This window comes from Caenorhabditis elegans, chromosome V (assembly GCF_000002985.6).
Source record: "Caenorhabditis elegans chromosome V".
Classification (NCBI taxonomy): domain Eukaryota; kingdom Metazoa; phylum Nematoda; class Chromadorea; order Rhabditida; family Rhabditidae; genus Caenorhabditis; species Caenorhabditis elegans.
This window is the reverse complement of record NC_003283.11, coordinates 6,101,754-6,116,034: the sequence shown is the minus strand read 5'-3', so window position 1 is coordinate 6,116,034 and position 14,281 is coordinate 6,101,754. Positions and strand designations below refer to the sequence as shown.

Sequence of the window (14,281 nt, the reverse complement as noted above, 5' to 3'; positions counted from 1 at the left end):
TAAATGTCACGTTTGAAAGCTATGAAATTAGGTTTTACAAAAGTTGAGCTATTTAAAAAAATCATTTCCATTTCGACCATTTCGACGACAAAACCATTTCGGAATCGAGAATTGTTAGGGAAATTTGCAAGCAATATTTTCTAGAAACAAGTGAAATTCGAGAAAATAATAAAAAGATATCCTGAAGTAGATATTATCGAAAAAATACGATCGCACAAATTTCTCAAAATTTATTTTTGATCTACCTGTTGAACTTGACTCCGCCCCCAATCTTGTTGCCGTTGCTATTTTGTTGCGGCTGTCTTGCCGGAGGAAGAGAAGGAGCCTATTCAACAAGGTAAATCAAAAATAAATTATGAGAAAATTGTGCGATCGTATTTTTTCAATAATAATTCATGTGTTGCTATTGGAGAGTATGTACAGTGTTGGCCAAAAGTATATGCGGTTTTGATTTTTTGGTGATTTTTATTAGTTTTCAAATAAGTATAACTCACAATCTAGGAACTATAGAAAGAAACGCCCAAATAACAAAATTTTTTCTAACATTTCACGTGGTTTCAGGCTGTTCCATCGGGAATTGATCTACAAAAAATGGGGGAATTTTTTCCCCAAACGTCAACACGTTCTTAACCATGCGAAATCAGTTGAGAACTCTGCGTCTCAACTCCCACATATTTTGTAGATCTACGTAGATCAAACCGACATGGGACACTCTGACACCACGTGGCATTTGTTCTGCATGATAACACATGGTTCAAAATTTTAATACATTGAAATCAATAGATACAGCAGCCGACACCTTGTGAGTTCACTTTTGGCATTTTCTCGTGAAACTTATGTATCTCAAGAATGAGGATATTTCATGAAAGTTTTACTACTGTAGCATAGGAATTTGTTTTTGAATATTGACAGCAATGTTCCATTTTCCTTCGTTATTTCGCATTATAGTCTCATTTTTTCCTTTAATATTTTATCGATAAATAAATAATTCTTCCTTGTTAGACCCCGATCCCGTAAATCGACACATGCACTACAGTAGTAATTTTTAAAAAATTATTGTAGTTTTCGCTGCGAGATATTTTCGCAATAGAACTGTAAGTTCCCGTAATTTGTAACTGCTTAAATAAAAATTATTGTAGAAAGATTAGTTTTTTTCAGAATTAAAGAAAACTACATTTGTCTTTTCACATATTTATCCAATTTCCTTCAAATTGAGAGTAATTTTTTTTTCAAATAACATTTTCGTGTGCATTAAAATTCTTCTTCTTCATAAACTGATCTTAAAGTTTTTCACAAGAAAACAAGCAAAAAGAGAGGAATTAAGTTAATAAATATTTAGAAAAGCAATAAAATAAATAACAGATCGTAAAAATTAAAATCCTTGATTAGTCGGAGTCATCTTCAGCAGTGAAGTCAAAAGGTTTGAAATCAGATTTCAGTTTATTGACCAGTTCGACTTCCTTCTCTTTCGCGAGTACACAAGCTTTCCAATCAACTTTGTCTTCACAATCCAGAATAGGTGTAGAAGCAAGAACTTCACGTCCGAAATGCAATGGGAATCCTTTCATACTTCTAGTGAAAAGCTTTGATCCATCAGGAAGCTCTGCGACAAAGTATGGACATCCTTCATTGACCATGTCGAGAAGCTGAAACGTTGTCTTTTATTCATTGTAAAATAATTAATCCGAACTTACACTTTCATCAGGACCCATTGTGACCAACTCGAAACCAGCACAAGCAGCAGCAGTTGTAAACGATGATTTCAATGCTTTCGAAGATGATTTATCGATCATAACCATTTGAACTTGCAAATGTTGTGTGCGGAAATTACGTTCAAACGTGACCAATGCTTTTCCTTGCTGAAATATACAGATTTTGAGGCTAAAAAAACGAATTTCTGTTTTAAATAATTACCTTATTCGCCATCAATGTGAACGCACTCTTGAACTTTTCAATCTCATCACGAACTTCAACTGGAGCAGAAACTTGTGATTGAATATGTCCAACAGATAGAACCATAACGTGATCTTCAGTGAGTGGTCCTTTCGGCATGGCTGCGTAGCATTTATTTCCAATGGCGACCACCAAATGCTTTTCGGCGTCTACATTCGATAAACAGAACCAACATGGTCCAACTGGTTGCTTGTTTCGTGGTCCATCGTTTCCTATAAAAACGTTTTTTTATGTTTGTTAACCTTTTCGAGTCAATACAATTAAAAACTCGAAAACTGTATTTTTGAAGAATGTGCATATTACGGAACACAAAATTGTGAGAATGCGTATTGTGCAACAGATTTGACGCGCAAAATAACTCATAGCGAAGACTACAGTAATTCTTTAACTGACTACTGTAGCGTTTCGGTCGATTTACGGGTTCGATAAGCGATCAGTTATTTTCCTTCGTTTCTTCGTATTATTTTCTCATTTTTTGCCTAATTTCAATATTGTATCGATAAATAGATTGTTTTAATTTATTTCAAAAATCGAGCCCGTTAAATGACTTACAGTAGTCATTTAAAGAATTACTGTAGTTTTCGCTACGAGATATTTGCGCGTCAAATATGTTGTGCAATACGCATTCTTACAAGTTTGTGTTCCCGTAATAGATGTCTGCATTTTTTTTTAAATATAATTATTTAAAAAATTTTTAAAACTTTTTGTTTCGGTACAATTGGCGATAAAAGCCTTTGAAATATTTTTTGGATTATTTTTTTCCAAAATTTCATTATATTCTTACAATGTATTTTAACTAGGCGAAGAATGTTTTATGATCTTCTATACTTCCTTTTTTCAGTTGTTTTCGTAACAAAAACAGGTACTTATCCTTTTCTATCCCTACGCACTAAATGTTTAACTTTTAATTCAAATGTGTTCATTTTAATACTACTTTCATTTTCAGGTTTAAAAAACAAAATTACTAGGCCGTAAAATACAGAAAAAGGTCGCATTTTAATCAAAGAACAACAAATTTTCATGTGGTGGAAAAGAGAGAGTACCCAAAAACACAACGATTACCAAGAGATAAGGTCAAACATGCATTGTAGTTAGAATGTGGCCAAGAGTATAAATACAACAATCATTTCGTCGACACAAAGAACCAAAATGTCTCTTCGTCGTTTCCCACATGCTGAAATCGTTTCCCCAGATGTTCTTGGAGAACATTTGAAATTTCGAAATGGTCGAGAAACTAATAATCGATTTTTGAAATCTGCCCTCACCGAGATTCAATCCAATTATTATCCAAATGAGCCAAAAAGGCACGGTCTTCCAACTGATACTATTCTTAATATTTATGATAAATGGGGAAATGGAAATTTCGGAATGATCTTAACTTCGAATGTTCTAGTGGACCCAGTAAGTTTTTTCAACAAAAAAATCCATTCATTTCAATACTGACCTTTTCAGACTAATTTGGAAGCTGCTGGAAATGCTATAATCTTCAAGGAAGGAGATTGTCATGAGCGTCGAGCTCTGTTCACTTACTGGGCTAAGCTAATGAAACAAGATGGTGCTCTTGCCGTAATTCAGCTATCTCATGCTGGAAGACAGACCCCAGAGTTCGTGAATCCTACTCCTTGGTCAGCTTCTGATGTTCAACTTGTATCGGCTACACGTATGACAACGTATGGAAAGCCGAAACCCTTGTCAATTGAGCAAATTAAAACAGAAGTGGTAGATCGATTCGTTTATGCTGCCAAATTTGCATATGAATGTGGATTCGATGGAATCGAAATACACGGAGCCAATGGATATTTGCTTTCTCAATTCACATCTCCAACAACTAACAAGAGAACTGACAAGTATGGAGGCTCGCTGGAAAACCGTCAGAGAATCGTTATCGAGGTTTATGATGCTATTCGAGCTGAAATTCCGGCATCAACTGGTTTTTTGGTGGGAATTAAAACAAACTCAGTGGAATTTCAATCAGAAGGACTTACTTTGGAAGATGCTAAAATTATGTGTCAAGTATATGAGGACAAAGGAGTTGACTTTGTGGAGCTAACTGGAGGAACATTTGAGAAGCTCAACTGGACCTGGGATCGAGAGTCGACTAAGAAGAGAGAGGCATTTTTTGCTGAATTTGCCGAACAGGTAATTATTTATTTATATACTAACAATATTTCAAAAAATCATGTAAGAAAAGGTTTTTGAAAACACGTAGTCAAAGTTTATACATTCGTACTTTCCAAATTTTAATCGAATTAGGATCCCTGCCAAGTCATCCATTTTCACAATCAATCAAATTAAATTGATTGTAACGGTTTCAGATTCGCCCAGTTTTCAATAAAACGGTGGTATATTTGACTGGAGGTTTCCGAACAGTTTCTGCTATGATCAACGCAATCTCCTGTAATGCAACTCAAGGAATTGGTCTCGGGCGCCCAATTACAGCGGAGCCAGATCTGCCAAAGAAGATTCTAGAAGGAAAAGCCATTTCAGCAGTTCAAGACTCATTCAATCCAAATGATATTGCAACAACAGTAATGGCAAGTGGCACACAAATGGATCAAATGGGGCGTACGAATATGGAAAAAGCAGGCGGAAAGTATGATCCAAAGTAGTTTTTGATACTTTGGAAAGTTAATCATTTTCAGTATAATGCATCTAATCACCGACTTCAGCGATGAGCACACCGTTCAAAGATTTTCTGAAGCATTGGGCTTACATGTGAAACAAGCAGCACTCGATATTAGTGAAGGAAAAATACCGAAAGCAATAATTGCATTCAACTAAATACTGTATTTGCACTTGGTATTACAGAAACGCAAAGTTCTGAGAATGCGTACTGGGTAACATATTTGACGCGCAAAATATCTCGTAGCGAAAACTAAAATAATTTAAAAAATAATTCGCTTTCGATTAGAAATTCATTTCGAAATTCGAGTATGTAAATCGACTACAGTAGTCAATAAAAGTATTACTGTAGTTTTCGTTACGAAATATTTTGCGCGTCAAATATGTTGCCCAATACGCATTCTCAGCATGTTGTGTTCCCGTAACATTTAACCTATTTTACATAATCTAGGTGTTTTAAACTTTTTATAAAACTTTCTCGTAATGCTATCTTTGCCTCTTAGAAAACTTATTCAGCGACGTGTATCATAACCAATTCTAATCGGCTTGTTAGAAAGAAGAAATATAATACTTCGGCGTCTCCACTTTGTGACTGGGCACAAAATGCAATTCAGATTCTACTTTCGAAATAGCCATAAAATCATAAGATCACAGATCTTTCTTCGTTTCTCAGGCAACCAGGTGCACAATTGTCATCACTCGACCAGTGAGACCACAATAGAACAGCAAACGTTGTCATCTTTTTGGTTAGACACTTTCTTTCTGCCTCTGCGTCTTTTCATAAGGTGTGCATACTCTTGTTTGCCCAACAACCTAGCCGATCAGAAAACGCACTATATTTGACCTGCGTGTACACTGCTATAAAAGTAACATTTTGTTCTTTCATTTCTTCGAAAAATGGCTGCCAGTCGCTTCTGTGATAATTTAACTGTCTCTTCTAAAATTCTTGGAGAGCAACTCAATTTCCGAAATGGGAAAACTGCTCAAAATCGGTTTTTGAAAGCTGCACTAACCGAACGAGTGTCCACTTATGATCCGGAAAATCCAAAGAAGCATGGTCTTCCTACAAACTTCATCTTGAACTTGTACGATAAATGGGGACACGGAAAGTTTGGTACTATTCTGACTGGAAATGTTCTTGTCGACCCGGTAAGTCACTGAAGAGTTTAGAAAAATAATACGTTCTATATAATTTTAGACTAATTTGGAATCTGCTGGAAATGCCATAATTTTCAAAGAAGGAGATGGAGAAGAACGTAGAGCTCTGTTCACTCAGTGGGCAAAAAACATGAAGCAGGACGGAGCTCTTGCCGTTGTTCAATTATCTCACGGAGGCCGTCAGACTCCAATTACAGTAGAACCGAATCCGTGGTCGGCTTCTGATGTGAAGTTGAGTGGTGAACGGCGTTTCACTGCATTCGGACAGCCTGTTCCATTGAGCACAGAGCAAATCAAGACTCAAATCATTGATAGATTCGTTTATGCTGCAAAGTTTGCCTACGAGACTGGATTTGATGGAGTTGAACTTCACGGAGCTCATGGTTATCTTTTGGCTCAATTCACGTCTCCAACTACCAATAAGAGAACTGATCAGTATGGTGGTTCAATTGAGAATCGTCAACGCATCATCCTTGAGATCTATGACGCTATTCGAGCTGAAATTCCCGAATCAACTGGATTTATGGTGGGAATTAAGACAAACTCGGTAGAGTTCCAAGAGCAGGGAACAACTGTTGACGATGCAAAAGTTATGTGCCAGGTTTATGAAGACAAAGGATTCGATTTCGTAGAACTTTCCGGTGGAACTTATGAGAAGCTCGCCTTCCATCATATGCGTGATTCGACTCGTAACCGTGAAGCTTTCTTTTTAGAATTCGCCGAAAAGGTATTTTTCCTGGTTAAAATCAGTATTTAAATGAGCTTCCATTTCAGATTCGTCCAGTTTTCAAGAAAACCGTTGTCTACTTGACCGGTGGCTTCCGTACCGTGAAAGCAATGGTAGAAGCTATTGAAAATGGTGCTACCCAAGGAATCGGATTGGGACGTCCAATCACCGCCGAGCCAGATTTACCAAAGAAAATTATCGAGGGATTAGTTGCTTCGTCAATTAAAAATGCACTCGATGAGAATGACTTTGGAATTACAAACTTGGCTAGCAATACTCAAATGCAACAAATGGGACGTACAACCTACCAACAGACTAATCAAACGTATGTTTTTTTTTTTCTGTTAATGCGATAGTTTTAAAAACAATTCTTTTTTTAGTCCAACCTACGGAATCAGTGACTTTTCGAATGAAGAAACAGTAAATCGCTATAAAGAAGCTCTCAAGGACTACACAGTATTCATGAAAAGCATGGCTTCTCAAAATAAGCCGATTCACGGAGTTCTAGTTTTTGAAGGAATCAAGCAAGAAGCCTAACTGGTCTTTGGAACAACCATGATCTTATTGTAATATGTAATTTTTCTTAAATTAAATAAATACTCACCTCCATCATTATGTCTCTTTCTTCCATTTCCAGCTCCATCCTCAGCACCTCCCATTTCAAATCGATATTGCGAACCTTCGGGTCGTTGTCCGTTTCCGTTCATTCTACTGAGGGTTTCTCTGAAAAAAAGAAAATTTTTAAATAGAAATTTAAATAGAAAAAAAAAAGTTTTTTTTTTTAAGTTGCAACTCACTTTGCAGCAATCTCTTCCAGCAATTCTCGATATGGGAATTCCGATGCATTCGGTGGCTGCGCCGTGAGCTCTTCTTTCTCCATTTTTCGCATTGGTTTCACATTACAAGCATAAAGCCATTTTTGCTTCTCTGGATTCCCGATCGCAGCCAGTCCTGAAATAATTATAATTAATTATTAGCCTTTGAATACAAAATTTACCTATAAAACGTGTTGTATGCCTTGCTGGTTCTAAAAGCACACGATGATTTCGATATGGCTGCCTTTCGTAATGAACTCCAAGACCCGCAAAATGGTATCGCGGTTTCAAGTGAGCAGCCAATTTTGATAATAAAACAGATCCTGGTTGTGGTTTAGATGGTTGATTGTGTGAATGACGTGCTATGTCTGCTGGCCAAACGGATGTGAGTAGAATGTCGGTCCCAGAGAATCCAACTTGAGTTCCTAACGGGATTAATAGTTCTTCGACGTCGGCTTTATCGAAACAACTGAGATCTTTGGAGGATCCTTCAACTCCACTCAAATATGCAATTTGTAATCCAGATGCAGTATTTAAAAGTCCTTTCTTCCCAAGATATGTTAGATTTGAAGAGAATTCAATCGACTCTTCGGGATAGAGATAGCTGTAGCGTGGATTTGCAGGACCTGGAAAATCAGACAAATTTTCGAAGTTCACATTGTATTTAAACATACCCAAAATGTAGGTTGGAATTGGAAATTCGATATTTCCATTGATAACTTTCTCATTTGAATCGTCATCGTCGCCGAAAAACTCGCCAACACAAAATAGTGAATCGAATGGGCCATTCTAAAGAAAAAAAAATAATTGAATGAATCCCAAAAATCGATAAAACATGCCTTTTTTTCGGTTGTTGATATTTTCTTGATGAGTTCTACAAAATTTCCATTCACATCACCACAACACAATATTTTCGCTTGTTGTGTGGCCATCTGAAAATTTATCTTGATTCTTGTGAATATTTTTATTTAATTTTAACAAGAAAAATGAAAAACCAATTGGAAAAACAACTGAAAACAAGGAAAATCATTCAAATTGAGAACGCAATAAATTATTCGTAAATCCACACAACTCGCGGAACGCTAGGCCACGTCCCGGTTTCCTAGTCCATTTGGTGTCTTTTCGGCGGCTGTTCAAATTTAGTTTTTTCTGATATGTTTTTTCGGTCACAATTTCTTATTGAATCATAATTTTTTGTACTTTAAATGCAGAACCTTTTGAACAAAAATGTGAATGAACGTTTATTACATCGGTTAGCTTTGCAAATCACAGATATCTTTTCGAGTTTTACGAGTACTGGCTCAACTAATCAATAATTACAAACATGAATGCATAATTTCAGAGTAATATTTCAAAAATGATCAAGTTTTAGAAGAGTTGCTGACTAGCACTGTACTCCGAAGAAGAGATGGTGAAGGAGTCTTTGGAATTTTTAATGGAAGAGGTGCATACATCTGACTTGTAGTTATCACTGATGAAGCTGGAGCCGTTTGTGCAGTGAGAAGTGGTAAAGATTGTAGAGGAATTGGAATCTGGAAATTTGAATTTTGAAGAACCACTTATATTTTGATTGGATATCAATTAACTTACACTAATAGACGTTGTAGGTGTCGTCAAAATCAGTGCTCTTAGCTTATCAGTTTCTGCTCTCAGTTGATCTAATTCTACACGGAGCAACATATTTTCACGTTCTAGACTTGTTGCTCTATGAGCCATTTCATCTTCTTTCATTCTTCTTTGATCACGACTTCGTTTCGCAGCATCATTATTCTTTCGTCGTCGTTCCCAATATGCTACATCTTTCACTTGATCCTGAAAATAAATTTGTTTCAATTTTTACTCAAAATGGTATATTTCTGGGATGGGAACTAAGAATTATTTAAAATTTAAAATAAGAATAATGTTTAAGGCATCTTCTAGATTTAGTCATAATTTGGGAGTGAATAAAAACATAACTTTTGGAGATGTTACACAGAAGTGTCTGTCTGGCTCTTTTCAGTTTTCAATTGGACTTTCAGCAAATCAATTAAGAAGAGAAACTACCAAATTTTCACTATCCAAATACCAAAATACCAGAGTTCACGCCAAATGCAGAACTGGCTGCAGGCATCCCCGTGCGCCTGAAGTTCCCCGTGCGCCTGCTGCCTACCAGGGAAACTCTATTGTTATGTGTATGTATGATTTTTTTTAGATTTACCTTTTTCCGTTTCAATTCATTTCTGACAATGACGTTATCCCGACTGCTTCCTCCAGTTGATGTCGGGGATGATGAATCATGACTACTGTCTCGCGATGAGCATGACTGAAAAATAAAGAAGCTTGTAACATCATAGTTCAAGAATCTGAGGCTCAACTTACCTCTGCCTTTTCACTATTGTTATTGTTTTGCTCAAAGAGCCGTTCAGTTGATTCGTAGGTTGTTGGCTGAAAATATAATAGTTTATACCTCACCTGTTCATGTTTATTCATTTTGACTAAAATTTGTATCATTTAAATTCCTAATACCGTATTTCAGCTATTAATGAAACTTCCTTTTCCTCGAATTTGATATTTTATATCTGGGAGGCCAATTTTCAAAATTTAATGTAGAAAAAAATTTGGCAACTGACTATATAGATTTTGTTTATTTTTCCTATTGTTTCTTAATAAATTACTTATTGATGTTTAATACGAACCAAAATATTTGCTGCCAAAGTGGAATAATGGGGTTCTAGTCTAATTGGGATAATACGGTATGTTTTTATTTATTCTGGCAGGTTTGTATCAGTTGGAAAATAAAATAGCCTAAAGTTTCATAAAATATTTAGAAATACCAAATGTATGTATGTATATGCTGATTTACTATTACTTGCATAGACTTACATTATAGGTATTGAGATGTAGTAAATGTGTATTTGAAAGTAATGCTGGATGAATAGGAAGATGAAAAGCTGAAGAGTAGGGTGATACGTCAAATGTTGCAGTTAAAGTTGAAGGATGAGCACATAGGCTCTTAAAAGCAGATGGTTCATGACATGAAGCCATATGTAATTTCAGATTTGTTGCGCTTTCAAAGAGAGAAAGTCCGGTGTATAAGTGTGTGTGTGGGAAGAGAGAAAGTATGAAATTCGAAAATGAAAGTCGTCCTCTCACTGACCTAATTCTCTTGATTTCACTGCTTCCCGTTGCGCGCGCGCCCTCCCGCAAAAGGGGTCATCGGTCGGACGGTCCGAAGAGGGGGTGACCAGAGGCGATCCGTCCATTCGTCCCAGGCATACGGAGAATTATGCAATGTTGTGTTGGTACGAGTCGGAACGAGTGAAAGTTGCGTTGAAAGGAAGCGGTCGGATTTTGACTGAAAACGACGGACATACTGACCAACACAGCTAATTGTTCGAGGGAGGGATGCGGGATGATGATGATGAAGGGGAAACTCTAGAAAGTTCGAATGAACTGTGAACTTTCCATGTATAGAGATTTGGTTGTATTTGCTTGGGAAAGGAATACAGTATTGTAAATTGTTTTAATAAACTGTTTAGTTGAATAAAATACTAGTAACTTTACGTACATACTTCAGCCAATTCTAAACCAACTCTTGCAAACTCTAGCAAGTTGCTCAGAGCGTTCCCGAAGATTGAAAACACGTTTCCATTTAGCTAACTTTCCCAGCTTTCGCTACTACCGTAGATGGCACATACATATAAAGTGTCTTTTTATTTGACGAAAAAAATGATTGAAACTGTCTTGAAAACTATTACAACTTCTTCCAAAAATATTTGAGCAATAGAAGATGGTAGACACGCCTTCTGTAGTTCAGTTTCAATTTTGATTTTGATGGTAGGCATGTATGTCTGTAAGAATGCCTGCCTGCCAACCGCATAATTGGAACACATTATTTTAAGTATTTTTGTATAAGTACTATGAATGCTTTGAATAATAATATGTTGTTAAAACTAACATCATCAAAAAATCATGTGTTTGTCTTGCGTTGAAAGGACAGACGTTCAATAGTCAATTATCTAAATTCGAGAAGAGGAACAAGTTCTTGAAGCTTTCCGTATCATATGTTATGCGATGATTATTAGTCATGAATTCGGTCAGACACAACAATGCATAATCCGGGATTCGATGTTTCAATGTTAGTAGAGAACAATCGAGAAATAAAAGTGATGTTTTGGCAATTGGAAAAGCTAGACTAGGAATGAGGATAAATTATGACATCATTAGGACTTGTAATTTAGAAATTACACGGAGGCAAACCGTAATGCGTTTTTTTAAAATAATATTTTCTTAATTTTTTCCTTTTAATTTCTGCTCAAGTTTGTTTGTTGGCAAAATAAATTATTTAAAACTTCTCAAAACTATTTAAATAGGTTTTTTGAAAGGATGTGAAATTCCTTATGGAATTTTAGATGATCTTCAATTTGAAAACTGTTGGCAGAGTATCGCCAGTGAAAAATTTTTCTAAACAAAATAACTCAAAAAAAATCAGATCTTTCAAAGTTGTCAGTAGAAGTTTTTGGTAAATTGCCAAATGTTCCAAAAATGTGGACGTTTTGAAAATGTTGAGCATTTCAGATTTAAGCTACTGCAATCTTCAAATAAAAATATTTGAAACATAGCTAGAATATATGAATCGCAAAAAGAGTTTTGGTAAATTGGTATATTTTTCACAACTGTGGTATTGGTCTCATTCAGTTATACATCTTTATTCTTAACTTTGATATACCGTACTCTAAATAAACTTTCCTATTACAACCACACTTTTAAATTTCATATGTTTTCACTCTTCAGAGGTCAAAAATTGGAAGAAATTATTAACGAAAAAAATAAAAAATTAGAAATTAATTATTATGTTTTTATGTTCAATTTACGTTTCAATTTTTCGTATTTGAAACTTGGCAATTTACCAAAGCTTTCACTATAAATTTTTTTACTTTTTCTACAAAATTTTAGTGTGTTTTACTACGTTATCCTGTCATTTTAGACTATAATAAGTGAGTACAGTATTGTTTTCATTTAGTTCATATTTCTATGTTCTATTATAATTGTCTGTATCTGATATTCGATTTTTTTGAATGAACATGAGTTTTAAAGTATATCAAAGTTAAAATACGGATGTATAGCTAAAGGAGGCAGTAACACATATTTGAAAACTTTGATTTCATGTTCTCTTCCTTCTTTTCCCACGGCGTTATGTTTGACCACAGAAGCATCTATTTTTGGAATCAATATAATTTTTTTCGGTGCTTTTAGCAAATAATATAAAGTTTGGGAACTACCTCTAATGTTCATTTTCATTTTTGATATTCTCCCTTGACATATCAAAATATTTCGAGCAGTATGCATTTCCTTATCATTTTTCAACTGTATTTCCTGATTTTAGCTTTTCATATTAATCAAGTAGGTTCATGGTTTCAATAAATTGTGGGTTAATTATAGATCTGCCTAATCTTCAAGCCAATGCCTTCTACGGAGTATTGCCAGTGTGGATTTAGTTTGAAAAGTATTCTAATAAAATACTCCAAAATTTTAAGTTAGTTTTGGCAAATTGCCAACATTTGGACTTTTTGAGCTATTTCCAGCATTGCCACAGGAACTGTCAGAATGTTTGAATACAAACAGTTGAAAATATAAAAATTGTAGAAAATTGTTTTAGGTCTACTTTCAAAATTTTTATAGGTTTTATTATAACTAAAATTATTATGACTAATTTTTCACCATAAAAAATTAATTGCAAATAAAAAATTTCAAAAATGTTTTGAAACGTTTTACTATTTTATTTGGACATTTAAGCACTAACGTGTTCAAAGCTGAAATTTCAAAACGTCATAACTTTGCTGAAACTTGACTTGGGCAGCTAAATTTTTCGGAGAGATCATAACTAACAGTCTTCTATCGGATATTCAACATGAGAACCCCAAACCTACGGGCCCCTTCAAAGATTTCCCTTGTGAATGGGCAATTTTAAATAATCTCTCCATTTACGATATTTCACCTTCAAATAAACAATGAATTATTCTAGATTACTTGTTGTCATTCAGTCAAGATATTCTCAAGTATTCCAAGTTCTCCATTGTTTAATGATTTTGCTCCAATTCTATCCAATTTCCCTTTGTTCGCTGCTTTAGTCCCGCCACCACCCCCTGTGCAAAGAGATAACGTGTGAGTGAATCTAATAGCCAGAATCTGGAAATATATATATGTTTAGAATCACAAAAGGAAAATGTGCAGGCGGGGAGATCAAAATCGAAACTGTATTTGTGTGGAACAATGCAACTATTGAGAGAAACATGAAGCATATGGACTACGAGTTGAGTAGGCTTCAAAAGTATTCAGGAATCTCAACCAACGAGTTTTGCCCAGAAATTACCAAGAAACCAGTGTAAGTTTCATTTTATTTTTTGGATTTAGTTAGATTTTTTAAATAATCAAAAACCGATTTCTTGCCGATGTCATACTGTAGACACTGTGAGAAGTAGGACTACCTCAATATTGATAAGTGCCTACCTATGTGCCTAGAAGGCAGGTGTGGCTTGCATTGAACTTAACAGTAGACGTAGGTCTCTTGAAGTTTTGCTTCCAGGCAGGCAGGTAGGCATTTGAATAATTTAAAGCTATAGTAAGGAGTACGGTAAATTACAATATCATTTCGTGATAAATTTCAGGCAAGATCGAAATCATTTTGCAATGCTCTACACCTTTCCTTATATTACGTCAACTTGTGATCGTGTCAGACTTTTTGTTCGAAATGCAGTTTCCTGGAGTTCAGAGGTCTAAAAATATTCCTGAAAAAATTATAATTCTAGATGTTCAGGTGAACCGAGCCCGAGTAGCATGCGAATGTGAAAAAATTGTGGAAATGACGCGTGGCTAACGAGGTACTTCTCGTCGCCGATCTTTCTCTTGACCAGGACCGAATAAATATTTGAAAATGCACTTATTGTTTGTTCTCAATGCCGAATTGTTTACAATGTACCTTTTGGTAAAGAGGAACTCGTTTGTACTGGCCAGCTAATAAAATATT

At 35.3% G+C, this 14,281-nt stretch overlaps 5 protein-coding genes and 1 non-coding gene across 6 annotated transcripts; 4 read left to right on the top strand and 2 right to left on the bottom strand.

Annotated features, from left to right (window-relative positions):
- Positions 1 to 1,178: 1,178 nt before the first annotated feature.
- On the bottom strand, positions 1,179 to 8,207 carry cwf-19L1 (CWF19-like protein 1 homolog; the record flags this gene model as incomplete). The annotated part of the gene is made up of 8 exons (NM_072176.7): positions 1,179 to 1,646; positions 1,695 to 1,859; positions 1,915 to 2,165; positions 7,065 to 7,183; positions 7,258 to 7,411; positions 7,458 to 7,901; positions 7,950 to 8,064; positions 8,115 to 8,207. The coding sequence occupies 8 exons, from the start codon at positions 8,205 to 8,207 to the stop codon at positions 1,386 to 1,388; spliced, it is 1,602 nt and encodes a 533-aa protein (NP_504577.1). The 3' UTR covers positions 1,179 to 1,385.
- Positions 3,038 to 5,064, top strand: F17A9.5 (NADH:flavin oxidoreductase/NADH oxidase N-terminal domain-containing protein). The gene is made up of 4 exons (NM_072178.4): positions 3,038 to 3,354; positions 3,406 to 4,092; positions 4,269 to 4,546; positions 4,596 to 5,064. The coding sequence occupies exons 1-4, from the start codon at positions 3,103 to 3,105 to the stop codon at positions 4,732 to 4,734; spliced, it is 1,356 nt and encodes a 451-aa protein (NP_504579.1). The 5' UTR covers positions 3,038 to 3,102; the 3' UTR covers positions 4,735 to 5,064.
- F17A9.4 (NADH:flavin oxidoreductase/NADH oxidase N-terminal domain-containing protein) lies at positions 5,406 to 7,071 on the top strand. Its single transcript, NM_072177.7, has 4 exons — positions 5,406 to 5,724; positions 5,774 to 6,460; positions 6,508 to 6,785; positions 6,841 to 7,071. Exons 1-4 carry the CDS (start codon positions 5,473 to 5,475, stop codon positions 6,995 to 6,997), a joined length of 1,374 nt encoding a protein of 457 aa, NP_504578.1. The 5' UTR covers positions 5,406 to 5,472; the 3' UTR covers positions 6,998 to 7,071.
- A 297-nt stretch (positions 8,208 to 8,504) lies between the features above and the next one.
- atf-8 (BZIP domain-containing protein) lies at positions 8,505 to 10,428 on the bottom strand. Its single transcript, NM_072175.5, has 5 exons — positions 10,138 to 10,428; positions 9,634 to 9,699; positions 9,473 to 9,577; positions 8,866 to 9,087; positions 8,505 to 8,807 (listed from the first exon to the last, which is right to left on the bottom strand). The coding sequence occupies exons 1-5, from the start codon at positions 10,297 to 10,299 to the stop codon at positions 8,637 to 8,639; spliced, it is 726 nt and encodes a 241-aa protein (NP_504576.1). The 5' UTR covers positions 10,300 to 10,428; the 3' UTR covers positions 8,505 to 8,636.
- On the top strand, positions 10,325 to 10,687 carry F17A9.7. The gene has a single exon (NR_068842.1). It is a non-coding gene; the product is annotated as an Unclassified non-coding RNA F17A9.7 (non-coding RNA).
- Positions 10,688 to 12,505: 1,818 nt separating this feature from the next.
- On the top strand, positions 12,506 to 14,223 carry Y38A10A.11 (DNA-directed DNA polymerase). Its single transcript, NM_001269135.3, has 5 exons — positions 12,506 to 12,657; positions 13,280 to 13,419; positions 13,466 to 13,639; positions 13,923 to 14,028; positions 14,072 to 14,223. The coding sequence occupies exons 3-5, from the start codon at positions 13,548 to 13,550 to the stop codon at positions 14,129 to 14,131; spliced, it is 258 nt and encodes an 85-aa protein (NP_001256064.1). The 5' UTR covers positions 12,506 to 12,657; positions 13,280 to 13,419; positions 13,466 to 13,547; the 3' UTR covers positions 14,132 to 14,223.
- The last annotated feature ends 58 nt before the right edge of the window (positions 14,224 to 14,281 follow it).